This window comes from Manis javanica, chromosome 2 (genome assembly GCF_040802235.1).
Source record: "Manis javanica isolate MJ-LG chromosome 2, MJ_LKY, whole genome shotgun sequence".
NCBI lineage: Eukaryota > Metazoa > Chordata > Mammalia > Pholidota > Manidae > Manis > Manis javanica.
In genome coordinates this window covers 94,816,685-94,831,886 of record NC_133157.1, presented here as the reverse complement: position 1 = coordinate 94,831,886, position 15,202 = coordinate 94,816,685, and the positions used below count along the sequence as shown (strand labels likewise).

The 15,202-nt window shown below is 44.1% G+C and overlaps 1 protein-coding gene across 6 annotated transcripts in view; it reads right to left on the bottom strand.

The window, feature by feature from the left end:
• Positions 1-15,202, bottom strand: part of SPIN1 (spindlin 1) — a 77,429-nt gene that overhangs the window by 13,472 nt on the left and 48,755 nt on the right. For all 6 annotated transcript variants that reach the window (XM_036991148.2, XM_073228920.1, XM_073228917.1 and 3 more), the window contains one exon: positions 2,797-3,050. In XM_036991148.2, coding sequence (XP_036847043.2) covers positions 2,797-3,050 — 254 coding nt within the window. The remainder of the gene's footprint in view (positions 1-2,796; positions 3,051-15,202) is intronic.

Below are 15,202 nucleotides of genomic sequence, written 5' to 3'. Positions count from 1 at the left end.
ATCCTCAAGGTCAATTACAGTGTAGAACCTGAAATCACTATCAATAAACTTGCCACACTGTTAAATTAAAACTTATTTGTTTAGCTCCAGAACATATAAAGAATCCTACAACTCAAAAAATAAATAAATAAAATAACCCGATCAGAAAATGGGCAAAGGACTTGAATAGATGTTTCTTTGAATAGATGACATACAAATGGCCAAAAAGCATATGAAAAAGTGTTGACATCACTCATTATCAAAGAAATGCAGATGAAAACCAAGAGAAAATAGCAAGCATTGGTGAGGATGTGCAGAAATTGGAGCCCTTGTGCACTGCTGGTGGGATAGTAAAAAAAAAAAAAACACTACAGAAAACATTAGGTAGGTCCCTCATAAAATTCAGCACAGACACCATAAGGTCTAGCAGAGGAGTGGGTCACTGTGCTTCTGGGTATATACCTACACTCATTAGCAGCCCTACTCACAGTCACAAGGAAGAAGCCACCCAAGTGTCCATCCATCTACACATGAGTAGGCAAGCACAATGTGCTCTATACAGGCAATGGAATGTTACCCAGCCATAAAAAGAAAATTCTATCACATGTCACAGAATGAGTGAACCTTGAGGACATTATGCTAAAAGAAGCTAGTCATGAAAGCAGACTCCACTTATAAGGTCCTTAAAGTAATCAAATTCATGGAGACAGACAGTACAATGGCAGTGCCTGGTCTAGGGGTGGGGGGTGGGGGTTGCTATTTAATGGTGACAGTGTTACAGATTTGCATGAAGTTCTGCAGGTCTGCTTCACAGCCATGTGGATGTCCTTAACACTCCTGACCTGAATGATCAGAAATGGTTAAAGGAGTAAATTTCATGTATACGTGTTTTTCACAACACGACCTGTTCATCTCTGAATGGATCTTTTACCAATACATGACGTGGTAACATCGAGCATTGTTCATATAAAAACTACTGTGTTTGCTGAGCTATACACATCTTACAAACAGTGGGAAACTCCAGCATGTTAGTATTATGGTGAACTCGGGGGTCCCAGGCCACTCTCTGGGACCACCTGTGTCATCACACTGACTTTGTAGAAAAAAAAAGAACAACAAAATTGTAACTATAGCCTAATGTCCTGCCAGAAGCAAATTAGGAGATGGTTTTCTTCTCACAGGGAACATAAATGAAGGCTAAATATTTTCTGACTAAAGTATCATAGACAATACTGTAATTAACTATTAATTAAATTAGCCATGTGCTGTGCTGCTGCTTTGCATAGAGGCCTTTACAAAAGCAACCCATGTCTACTACTAGAACAGATAACCAGTACTGGGAAGAAAAACATCAAGTAACCCTTAATCCCATCACCAGAGCAACTCATTCTTTGGGCATTTTGGTTTGTCAATCACTTTTTTGTCAAGATAAAAATATTTCTCTGTCCTTGTGATGACAAGAGAACTAACATACAGCAGTGGTCATGTGGCAAGTGCAGTTTATTTCAAATGAGCTACCAGCTGTCTTGCCCTAGGAGGGGTGGAGACTAAAATTCTGCATCAACAAAAGGATGCATGATAATTACTTAGTACGAAAAATTGATACAGAAGTTTGGACAGTAGCTGTTAAGCCCTAAATAAGACTCCCCAGTGTTAGTCTGTTATGTGGGAAGTGGACTGGTGTCAAGACCAAGGGGGTGGTGGGTGTGCCTCATGAGAAGAACGCCATGTTCAGTCACACTCAGGATGGATAAAAACGTTGAATATGCTAAAGATTTATTACTACACAATTAGTCATGTTTGGGAATAATAATACATATTTAAATTTAGAGAAAGAGTTCTGTAAAGACAGAGACTCAGCATTTGCTATCTAGGAAGATTAAAAAACTTGCTGCTCTGGCAGAGAATTAACTTGCTGGGGAGACGTGTGTCCCAAGAAGATGAGGCAAAGACAGGGTGAGGGCACTGGGCTGGCTCCTCCCTGCACAATTTGACCCCAAATGTCCAACCGCCAAGCCCAGGTCTGCCAAGGCCATGCTGGTTAAGGCTTTTCCAGACACTGCTGAAGCATGAGCCAATGTCCATGCCAGAGCACACTGTAATAAAACAACACTTCAAAGTGAACATCTGAAGGGGGCAGCATTAATTTGGGTGTATCCTACTTATCTTATAAATAAAGCATTTTTATTTTATTCTTAAAAATAAATGTCATTAACTGACACCTTATGCCTTGAGGAGCTTAAGTTACACAAGACATAAATGATTCTTATGACATTTAAGAAAAAAGAGATTCATTTCTACAAACACTGTATAAACAAATCCTAAGGATAGCACATGCCTAATAAAACTCACATTTTGGTTGCTTAAATTTTCACTGAAAGCACAACTACCGCTTATGTAATAATATACAATGAAAGCTACAGTTCTCATAACGAATTTAATAAATGCGTAAGATTTTTCTTAGCTGTTATATAAACAGCTAAGGATATTTATTATCCTTTGTATTAAATAAACAAAGGATATTTGAGCTAGCAAGAAATACTCTTACCTATCAAAGTCTAGATAAATAGTGAGTGAAACATGGGGAAATAATCACGTTAGAAACCATCAGTGTAAAATTCTTCGGCAACAATTTCACACATCTTTATATCCCTCAGTTCCCTAACAGTGGTTTTAGGTGACTGATTTAAATAAGTATCAGGAGTGTAAGAACTCCAACAAAAATTAAAATGCCAATAGTGCAAAATAATAATAAAAAAGCACCTATGTCAATAATCACTTTTAAAGCATATAGTACAAATAGTAAACAGAACTTACCAACTCTATCAGGGAGGACTTCAAGCGCAGAAACTCTTTCATCTTTATTAAGTTCTAGTCCATAAACACAGTCAAATCCATCGTATTTTATAAGATACAAAGAAGGATTTACAGGCACCTGGTCCAGAACGGTTCCTTTCCACTGGGTGACAGGGCCACTCCCTTCCTTCCACCCATGCTGAATCCTGCAGCCTACGATATTCCGCCGGGGCTGGGAAACAGGTTTGCTTGGCCCAACACTGCTCCGATGCTTTCTGTATTCACACATACACACATGTAAGGTATCAAAGGTCAAAAGTAAACACTCCTAGACCCGACCCAACCTGTCAGCCAGCACGCTCTCACTACAGCTCAACCCGGGCCCTGCTACAAATGCTGCCATGCCCTGGGTCCCAGTGACAGCAGGTGGCCATCTCCCAGTCACACAGCCATGCAGTGGGCTCACAGGTGGGGCCTGTGCAGCCCTCTAGGGACAGCAGGAACACCCCTGGTCAGTAGCAGCACACTTCCTAATACTAAGCATCAGTTTTTCAGCTTCCTGGATTTCCTTTAATTCAATCAACTCACAATTATCCAAGTCAAAGACAGAGAAGGGCTAACCAAATGAAATAATCACATATGCATATGGCTTTACAGACTATGAACCCATTTCTAGTCAAAAAGAAATGTGTAACTATTCAGTTGCACCCTTTCTAATGTCCACATAATTTTACCCCCATTGGCTTAAACAGTAAAAATAAATGACATTTAACTTTTTCTGAAACAAGTCCAGACTTGGTTGTAGCCATTCGCAATACCATCATTACTTCCCTAGAAAACTTTAAACACTTAAAAACATGACAAATACTTAATGTAATATCAAAAAATGTTGGAACAAACATCAAAACAATATTCTTTCTGGATTATTAACAAGTGAAAAAAATCTACATACAATGTTTACAAATAATATACATGTATCTTGAAATCAGGAAAAAAACTTTGTTTCACCATAAAATCCACAGCTAAGGAACCAGCTTCAGCTGGACTGTGTGCTGCAGATGAGAAAATCCTGAGCTGACAGGCCCCCCATGGCCGAGCACACCTCTACAGGCACAAAGCTCTCATCAGGTGCACAACAAATAGTGATGAGCAACTGGCAAGGGCACCAACTTTTTTAAAAAACAATTTACTGTAGACAGTAATATTTAAAACTACAGTTGTATATATTTTAAATACACCGGTTTGGTAAACTTCATGTTTGTGAAACAGAGACAGGTTTTAGCAAACCATGAGGGCTGTCTGAATGAGGCCTCGAACTGGCTGATGCAGCTCTTGGTTTAGATAAGATGGGACCACCACCTGGAGAACTGAGAGAAGGCTTCCCCATCACATCACAAGAGGTGCATGAGGTTCCCTGCAGGGCCGTGGGGAGAGGAGGAAATGCATCCTGCCCCAGACCTCAAGGCTCTGCGAACACCATCAAGATGGCCCTCCAGGAAGGCGGAGGACTTCACCAGGACACACTGATGCTGAGTAAAACCCTCACTGGGTAGTGCAGGCTCGGGGTCAGAGGTGAGGTGCAGACCCTGCTGCCCCCAGGGGCAACCTCAAAGTGCGCCACAGATGCAGGGCTGCATGCTAAACTATGCCCCCAGAACGGGGATGAGAGGAGCCACGTGGGAAGTATCTCACCCCTCCTCACATATGGGGTTCCCAGGAGAGATCGGGGTGCAGCCCCAACTGGAGGATGTAGCAGCAATCCCAGGATGCACCGATGGCCACGGCAAGCAGACCCACTTCACACCCACAAGGGCGGCGGAAACCACCCCATTACCCACACCAGAGCCCAGAGGTGACACAAGATGACGCAGACAATCAGATGGGCGGGAAACAAGTAGCAACTGAGACCTTTCCAGATGCGAAGAAGAAACCAGAGGAATGTGCAGGAAAGGATGACAGTAAGGAGGCAGCAGGGCCCCCCATCAGCTGCAGCGCCTAACTGGCACTAAGGCCAAGAGAGAGCGAACACTAGAACAAACCAAGAATGTCTTGAAGTAGAAGAAATAACAGAGAAACGCTGGGAAAACTGGTCCAGAAAGGCCAGAGCTAGGAACACAGGTGGAGTTGGAGGAAAATACATCTTGTGGGCATCCCACCACGTGTGGGAGGAAAATCAGAAAATGACTGTGAGCCTATGCCAGCAGACAGTGGAGTAACTCCAGAGGTTCCAGGCCAACAAAAAATTCATCTAGCTTTTTTTCAGTATTCACTTTGCTGTGGGGGTCTGCAAAAGAACCTGCAGTATCTGAGGTACGTACGTGCATGAAGGAGAAGCCCACTGGAAAAAAGGCTATTTCTTTTAATGAAGTGCTTTACATTCAATGGAGAAAGAGCTAGATTCAACATGGCTCCTGGTAAGGAATTGCTCTGTCACCAAACACACACAGTGATATAAAACTCAGTGAGAGCAAATGCTATAAGGCACCACCATGTCTGTAACTGGTAACTACTAACACTGAGACTCAAAAGAAGGTAGACCTCAGGCCTTTTCATAATCCTCGGGGAGCGCCACCACATCCACCTGGCCCTTGGCCGGCCAAGGGGACCTTTCTCTTGGAGTACAGGAATCAGCAATTGATTACCTTCGTTATTCTCATCTTTAGGCAAAGTGCTAGTAATTTGTTCTGGGTTACAGGACCCGGCTTTCTCCACTGAGGAAGGAATTCACTCCTATGCACTTTTCTGTCATTCGCCGTCATAAGTAAATGCAGCATCTTCACAGGTGAGATAGTTCATTTAATGTGTCAATTGGGCTGGGCCACAGCACTCAGGCACTGGGTCCATCACTACTTCAAATGTTTCCTGTGGAATTATTTTTCTAGAAAAACAACATGTAAATCAGCAGATCATAGGTGGGCTTGTTCATTCATTTGGAAATCTTAGGAAATGCTCTCCCAGTAGGAAGGCACAATTCTGCCTTCTGACGCACGGCAACATCAGCAATTCCCTGGGTGTCTGTTCCTTCTCCCACTCTACCCCCACATGGGACAATGTAGGCATGCACATATGCCAGGGACTCAGTCTCTGGAGAACACGGACTACAGCCAGGAGAGACTCTAGCTAGATTCAGACCTGTGACATTTTCTGTTATGATTCCCAAGGAGCCAAATACATGGAGCCAGTGACAGCATAAAGAGGTCCTTGTGGACCAGCATGGCAGGGGGCACACAGGGTGCAGGTCTCCACTGCTCCTGAAGAGAGACAGTCAGGGCGGAGCTCCAATCTTACGTCTTGGAACAAGTGGTTTTCAGCCTGGTCTCCTCAGGCAGCACATGGGCTGCCCACTCACCTCACCTACACAGGACTAAAAGCTGGCCAGTAGGCAGTCCTTCTCAAAGTAGCTCCTGTATCCTGAATTCTAAAGACACTCCATCCTTCCTTCTGCGTGCATTTTGTTACCTCACCTTCCTGGAGGTAGTTTTTATCACTGCTTTAGCTGGGAGAATAGCATGAGGGTCGGCTGTGACACTTGTGTTCTCCCTGCAATGGTTCACTTTTAATCCTCACCCTTTCCTTTTCCTGTACTGGTGAGAGGAGCAGTTTCTTTACACTAAATAAAGCTTTGAGTGGAAACAGATCTTATTTCTGGTCTTAGTGGCAATTACCTCTACTTTCTTTAATGTTTCTACTAATATCTACAGTTAACTAAAACCTGTACTTTACCTTCCTGAGCCCAAGCAAGACTAAAACACACAAAACTTCTTAGTAAGTGAAGGAAAATTTTTAAACAGCTACAGCTCATCATATAGTGACCCCACCTGGCCACTTTGACCACTGCTGAATTTTGGGCTTTCATTCCAAACTATTTTCCATTTTGCTACTATCCTAAGAATACTTTTAAACATTAGCCTCAAAATATTGTTGCCCTCATCCCTGAATTGCCTAAGAACACAAACCAGGTTCAACATCATTTTCGCTCAAAACTTTCATTGAAAAATATATTTTCACTGTCTTCTACCTTACAGAGTTACTGACATCAGACGCCAACTGGATCCTTGGTTCTTATGAAGGGAATCTGTTTTTCTCTGAGTTGCTCTTACAATGTTCTCTGTTCCTGGATTCTGAAATGTCACCAGGACTTGTGATGTGTTTTTAATCACTCCTCATCACCACTTAGTGTAAAGAGCTGTGCAAAGCTGCCTTTCCCACTTAACTGGCAGCCTGCCCATCCCCTTTCTGAAACCCTATCACACCAAGGGAGTATGTTTAGAGTGGCCCTCTGTGATATAATTTCCCTTAGCTGTTCAAGAAATCTGAACTCCTTTTTCCTCGGATTAGGTAAAATATGTAGGCTTGAATTTCAGCCTCTTTAATGAGTATCTTAATATAATACCTTTAATTCCTACAAACTGATTGTTCATCTTGAATGCATTTCCTTTTCAATGAACCTGCCTTCTCATTTCAGAGGGCAATGCTTTCTCTCCCGACTCTCTAGGACCTTTTCAAGCTGGTCCTTGTGCTGGAACAGGTGTCGCCCGAGTGTTGACCTTCCTCTCATGTGCTGATTCCTGGCTAGCTCTATGACTGCTTTTCATGCTGGCAGTGCTCCACAGGTGCCTGATGACACCTGGTGTTCCTATGTTAGATGTAAGCCAGATTAAGTGTACCTGTAGCTGTGGTGTATTTAGGCCAAGTCAGGGTTTCTGGTGTGTGGGTGAAGAAGCACGGGTTCTGGTAAGCAGGAGAGGCAGAAGCCAGGCTATAAGTGAGGATCTGCTGCCTGCCTGCCCGCTATAGCCAGTTCCTCCCCGAAGGAGCAGGACAGGGCAGCCAGCCTTGGCGGTCTCTGACCTGCACATCCTCGGGTCTACTCTGAATACCTACCTTTTGAGTTTTCAGCCCTAACTGGCTGAGAACTCCTCAGTTCAGCTTAGTTTTTATATTAATCTGTTGCCATATGCTTTATACCTTCCAGAAACTCCTGTGTTCTGGTCTGCTGATAGGATGGCCTTTCCACATCAGTAACAGAAACCACAGATTTTGAGGAGTTACTTTAATGCAAATCATGGTTGGGTATATGGATATAAACCTCCTAGCAAACAATTTGTGATTCTTTGCCTAGGAGTTTATTCAAAGAAAATGGGTATGCAGAAATACACCACCACTGTAGCAATGCTACCAGCAGCTCACAAGGGCACACTGGAAAGAAAGAGCAGCAGCAGGTCCCATGGACTCAACAGTTACCTGTCTACAGCAGGAGTGACTACAGGCTGTCTGTGATATAATTAATGAGTTACAAGAAATACTATTTGGTCATTCATATGACCAAATATGTATTTCTCAGGTATATTGGTCTTGATCCACAGTTCCTGAGAACACCAGTCTTGAAGGTGAAATGGTGTTTTGTCATGTTAATGGAAGATTTTTGGATCCCACCCCCACCCCAGGGAGGGGCCAGAGGCCAAGTCAGCCAGAAGGCCTCCACCTGCCACCCAGCCAGGCCCCAAGCTCCACGAGGATTAGAAGCTCCTTTATTTAGGACCTTGCCCTGTGTCTTCTCTGCATCTGGCTGTTACCTTGTATCCTTCACGGTCTGCTTTATTAAACTAGTAAACATAAGTGCTTTCCTGAGGTCTGTGAGCAGCTCTAAGAAAATCAATCAAACCCAAGGGGGAGGTCACGGGAACCTACAGTCTGTAGACGGTAGGTCAGCAGTGCAGGGAACCACCTGGGGCCTGCGACTGGTGCCTAGAGTGGGGGATGGAGGGCAGGCTTGTGGGACGGAGTCTTTAACCTGGTGCTGTCTCCACGCAAACAGCATCAGAATTTAGTTGAGTTCTCTGACACCCTGCTGGTGTTTGAGAATTGCTTGGTGTTAGTTATGTGTGGGAAGACCACCTCCCACATACTCACACACATGGGAATCAGGTCCGGAAACCTGAATGGAGTTATACTGCTATGACTGCTGTGTATAATGTTGTCACTGTTATACATATATGTAGGGAATTTCATTTGGTGTTGGGTGAGTGGGATTCACATTAAAGCCACAGAACTCAAAGACTTAAAAAATGCAAAAATGTAGAAAATACAACCACATGAGAAATTTTATATACACTTATCCATATAGATATGTAGAAAAAAGACTTTCAAAATATACATTAAATGTTAACAGTTATAGTCCCTGAATGATGGCACTAGAAATGATTTTCTTCCTCTGTGTTTACCTGTGCTTTCAATGTTTCCTACAATGACTTAAGCACCTGATATTTACAGGCAGGCAAACGCACTTTTTAAGTTAATTACTGCTAAGTTAATACAACATGTCCTAATTCTGCAAGGAATTACATATAAAAACAGATTTATACTTTTTGATATTATCAGTTCTGTATCTTATTTCTACTGCCTTTCATTAGTCAGGGCTTATTCTACTTTTAGAACTTCATTTCATTAGCTCCACAAGAATTAAAGGTCTTACATAGATACTATTTCTGCCCAATTCATCTAACAACTTAAACTGACTGAAAAGGCAGAGGTGACAAAGACAGTACCTGTGAACAGTACCCCAATGAACACTGAAGGCAAAAGAAACACATAATTAGCTAACACTACCTTTAAAAGCAGAAGCCAAGTTTTCTAGAAGCCAAAAAACTGGGCCTTGAATGCCCTTGAAGTCAAAGTTCACAAGGAAGAATGTTTAAAAAATACTTTTAATTTATAATATAAAATATTGTTTAATATTAAGGGTGGAGAAGTACATAGTGTTAATAAATTGATTTAAGTTATTCTTGAAGATAAGGGTTAGAACTTCCCTGAATACCTAGTTATTGGGCAAAATATTGGTAGCTGTTGACAGCGGGTGACAGGGATTCACCATGTACACTATACACTACACTATTTTGGGGTGTATTTTGAATTTCCCATACCTTGAAAAGTTAAAAATTATATATTAAACTTCTTAAATTTTAGTTTACTTTTAAATGGCTAATTTAGATGAAAAATCGTAACTAATAACTGAAACTGTTTACATGAGTTGAAACAGTACATATCAAAGCAAATGAACAGGAACATGTCAGGTTACTGGAAGAAGTATGAAAAGAACACAAACAGTTTGGTCATCTCTGGACACTTCCATCATCTAAGAGCGGCACAAATGGAGATGTGTGGGCAACACTTCAGGTTTTTTTTTTAAAACGAGGCCCCTTTAATATAGTGGTTCTGACTTAGTTCACCCCGGATGTCTGTGTCTGCAACAGCCTTCAATCTCTTAAATTTTCTTGGGAAAGAAATCTTTCTAACTACAGTTTACCAGGCAGCTAATAAACTGTGATGCTGTTCACAGGTACCAAGACTCTTCATTCAACCTGGGCATCCACACTCACAACTGAGGCTGACAAAAGCAGCATCGTGCCCAGGCCCATACATTTTACAAATGAAAGCAGAGACCAGAATTAAACACCTATGATCACGTTCTTTGTTTCTTCCCCTCAAAAGCTACTTCTTTAAACAAATAGTTCAAGAAAAAAGCAGTGACTGAAAGCAGCTGACTTCATTAGGATACTCTAACTTCTGTGCTGAAGGCTCAGGCTCTTCTCGCACTTTCAGCGGGCGTAAATGGTGACCAATTACACAGCGTCCAGCCAATTCTACCCTGTCACTGTGTCCGGATTTCACACAGCCTGGCTCAGTTCTCTGATGAGCCTGACATACTACCTCCCATAATGGTTTAGGCAAGTGTTTCTCACACACTAGCATGCATCCAATCACCTGGAGAGTTTGTGAAAAGAAACTTCCAGGCCTCTCCAGAGATTCTGATCCCACTGGGTAGGGCTTGAGAAGGACCACAAACTTCCAACAAGCTCCCAGGTGCTGCTGACCAGACACCACACATGGGGAGCACTGATTCAGAATGAACATGCATCCATGTTCCCAAAAAGTGAACTGAGACTGTAGGACATTGTCTTGCCAGGGAGTTTCAACTCTGGGGGCAAGTCGCTATGGACTCAGTGTGACCAAAGAAATGACAGTAGAACATTCTTGGGGTGAAAGGGTTTATTACCCCGCTTGTTCTCCTGGTGGTAGGTCGAGCACTAGTATTTCGGCCTCCACCCAGAGCACTGGGCAGAGAGCTCTCTGTATAGTGCAATAATAGCTTATTGCCTATGGGTGTGGAAGCAGTAGCCTAGCAACAGGCCAGTTACAGCATCAAGTGGTTTAAGTTCAGTGAGGATCCTGGCCACAGGAACCCCAACTTCCCCATACTCCACCCCTCCAGGATTCTCGCCTTACAATCTAGATGCTCTCAATCTTGGGCAATGGTCCCTGTGCGAGAACGCTGCAGCACTGTAACCAGATTCCACAACAGCAACAGAGGATAACAACAACTTAGAGATCACAAAAGTTAAGATACAACAAGATTTTGATACAGGCAACAAAAATCATAATAATCCTCAAACCAGAGGAGGTTCCCAACCCACAAAGGCCTTAGGAGGAATAACTTACAGATAGCAACAAAAATTAAGATACAACAAGATTTTGAACAAAAATTATAATAATCCTCAAGCCACAGGTTTCCAATCCACAAAGACCTTAGGGGCAGTAAGATACACATGTCTTAATGACACCAACATAGGCAAACCTTGTCCATCAGGTAGGATGCATACAAGAGAGTGGTCCTGTGATAGGACTGTAGCAGAAAGGGGGTCCAGTCCAGGTCTAGTATACCATACTTTTACTCTTCTCCCCATGGGGGTTACAGAAGGGTCTACATATAGTGCTACTGGAGGTGCATGCACTGATCATAATGATAAAACACAAATCACTGGTAAGATTGCTCCTAACTCTGGCCGTTCAGAATATACTACTGTGATCTTTGGGAGTCACTCTGCTGTTATCCCAGGAATGCACAGGAGGCCAGCTTCCAGGCCTTGTCCCCAGGGTGCCAGGAGAGGCAGCCATTGTTGGTCCATGTGTCAAAAGGTCCAAGGCCACATCCACTCAATGGAGTCTCCAGGGTTTAATGCAGCTGGTGCTGGCAGCAAGATAATATTCTGGTGGCCAAACCTCAGCTTTAGTGATTCTTCCTTGGTTTGTACATGCAGTTGTACAGAAGAGGCAGCCATATGCATTGACATGTCTATGGGGCTCAGAGCTCCTTTGGGGTCTCTCGATTTAAATGTTGTAGCACGGTCCACAAGCGGACTGATCACCCCCACAAACTATTGGTATCTGACTTAAGTCTGGATGTTAACAAGCCGTTGTGCCTCTCTATCAGGCCTGCTGTGGTAGGATTGTATGGCATGTGAAATTTTGATTTGATTCCCAACTGCTGCACCCATTCTTGCAGTGCATGTCCAGTAAAATGGGTGTCCTGATCCCTCTCAAATTACTTGTGGTCGACCATAGGCAGCAAAGAGATGCTCCAAGACTCTTTTGGTCATCTGCCGGTCTGCTCAACAGGTAGGAAAAGCAACCAGAAGTCCAGTAGCTGTATCCACCCAAGTCACGGCATACTGATACCCTTTTGACACAGGTAGAGGCCCAATAAAGTCTATCTGCTACCTGACAAGGGATATCGGCCCCTTAGCTATTGTCCCATGCTGCTGTGAAATTCGGTGTAAGTCCCTTTTGGAGTACACTACACACTCCTGCCGGGCTCTACTAATTTCTTCACAGGTCAAAGGCAAGCCCCACGGATGGGCTACAGCCCACATTGTCTTTTGCCCTGCATGCAACAAACGCTGATGTAACCATTGGGCTACATCAGAGGCAGGCTTTCCTTCTAACCAATGTATCTGGGCCAATTTATATGGTTCATCATTTCCTGGGGATGCCAGTGGCAAATGACTTGTCACATGGTATACTGTACTCATTTTAGTCTGACCACAGGCCCATAAGTCTTGCCACAATTCTTGTCCCCAAAAGGATCGGTGACCAACCACTTGGCATGGTACGACGCTGGTAGTCACAGGGTCAAGCCCTGATAAGACAGCCCAGTTGTCAGTGCAGACAACTACAGGAGAGGGCTCCTGGCAGACAGCCCGCAACTCTGCCCACTGACGGCTCTTCCCCTCTCACATCTTCCATCCATATTGTCTCAGTCTTTAGATGGAAAGCTACAGTCCTCCATTTTGGGGGTTGCCCACAGCTGGAGCCATCTGTGTACCATGCATCTTTGGATATGAGGGCTCTTTGGATATAGTACCTCCTGATAGGTACTCTCTGAATGGTTCAAAAGAAAGTTGTTCCAACTTTTCACTAGTATATGTCACTGGCACCAATAAGTGTTGGAGTTCTTCACTCAAGGGACTACTAGAGGGTACTATGCTGCTGTAGGTAAGCACCCCACCTGGCTAGTGTGGGTGTTTGTGCCCACCACTCCTTGGCTTTTGAGTCCAGGCTCATACCCACTCCAAGATGGGATAGGTGGTTATTACCTTTATCGGGGACATTCCGGTGATGGGTTCTGTAGCAAGGCATGATACATGGCAGCCAGTTGTTTTTCTGTCAAAGTGTATTGTACCTCTGCCCCTTTCCAGAGTTGTAACCAGAATCCAACAGGTTGGCAGGTTTGTTCAAGCCACTGCCAGAGACCCCAGCCTTAACCGTCTTCAGTCACATGAACATTCAGCTCACAGAGCCTAGATGAGTCTATCACACTCAAGGCCTGCATGGCCCTGACTGCCTGTTTTGCTGTAGTAAAGGCAGATGCACATGTCTAATCCCAGTCCCACCTGATGCCCTTTCATACCAATCGGTATAAGGGCTTCAGAATTTGTGCCAAGTGCAGGACAAACACTCTCCAGTAGCCTAGAAGAGCCAGAAACTCCTGCAGCAATGCTACAGTTGTGGGGGTAGGAAAGGCCTGGACTTTATCTATAACTACTTCTGGTATAACTTTGGTCTTACCCGACCAGACGACCCCAAGAATTTGACAGACAAACCAGGTCCCTGAACTTTGGTACTGTTCACAGCCCATTCTTTCTCCTGTAGATATTGCAGCAGTCTAGGTGCTGCACCTTCTAGACCTGAAAGAGAATCAGACATGAGCATGACATCATCAATATAATGGTACAGCTGCACCGTTCATGGTTTCTCCCATGTAGCCAAGTCCTGAGCTACAAGTCCATGACAGATGGTGGGGCTGTGGAGGTATCCCTGTGGGAGGATGGTGAAAGTCCATTGCCATCCTTCCAATGTGAAGGGAAACTTTTCCTGACTTTCCTGCTCAATGTCAATGGAAAAGAAGGCATTAGCAAGAGCTACCACATAATGTTGTATGTTCCTAGTTCAAGGCTGAGGCTATCCATTAGGTCTGCAATGGAGGAGACAGCAGAGGGGGTATGACATTATTCAGTTCTCTGTAATCCACAGTCATATGCCAGGAGCCACCTGGCTTTTTTACTGGCCACTCTGGGGAATTGAAAGGACTATGGGTGGGCTTTATAATACCCACCTTTCCAGTTCCTGAAAGGTTTCTCCAATCTCTTTATGCCCTCCAGGCAGTTTATACTGTTTGGTATTAGTCATCCACCAAGACACAGGCAAAGTTATGGGCGGGTGCCTAGCATGTCCCCTCAGAACTGCTTTCACCACACGTACGGTCAGTCTGAACACACCTGCAGTGCTGCAACCACAGACCCTGCAGGATATCAATCCCCAAAATAGATCCAGGAATGGGAGAGATATACACAGTATACTCTTTTGGGGGTGGACACCCTATTCCCAAAGGGACTTGGGCTTGTTTCACTCTGATAGCCTCACCCCCATATCCATCTATGACAGTGGGAGTCCCAGGGAACCGCTCAGGGTTACCATGAATCAGTGAACATTCAGCCCATGTCCACCAGAGCCAGGACACGTTGTATGTTCACTGGGGACCAATGGATAGCTACTTCAACGTGTGGCCTCCAGTCTCCCACTGGTCCCTCAGGGCAAACACCTTGACCTTCCCCTTAGCAATTTCAACATGTGGCCTCCAGTCCCCCACTGGTCCCTCAGGGCAGATACCTTGACCTTCCCCTCAGTCAAACCGTGTTCCCCAATCACCTTCCTGTGTGGGCTCAAGTGAGGTTGATTCGTTCTCCAGCACGAAGTCTTGCAAACACACAGGCTGGACTCATGGCTCTGTGTCTGACCTCTGCCTCTTTGTTCTTAATGGCTGGAATTGCTGCTCCGGTTTCAGTTGTTGCCATAGCTCCAGTAAGATCCTATTTGACTTCCCATCTGATTTCCTCCCATCTGCTCCTGGCCTGTATTAAATCAAGCCACATCTGGGTCCTCGTAACCTTGATGGGCCCTTTAAATTACTCTTCTAAGTAGCACACCTTATTTCTTTCCATGTTCTCATTGCTTCAGCCTCCTCTAAGCCAGCTACTGTACATGTAACCTCACTTATGGGCTGCCCTAAGTAAGGGGCAAGAGTGGCCAC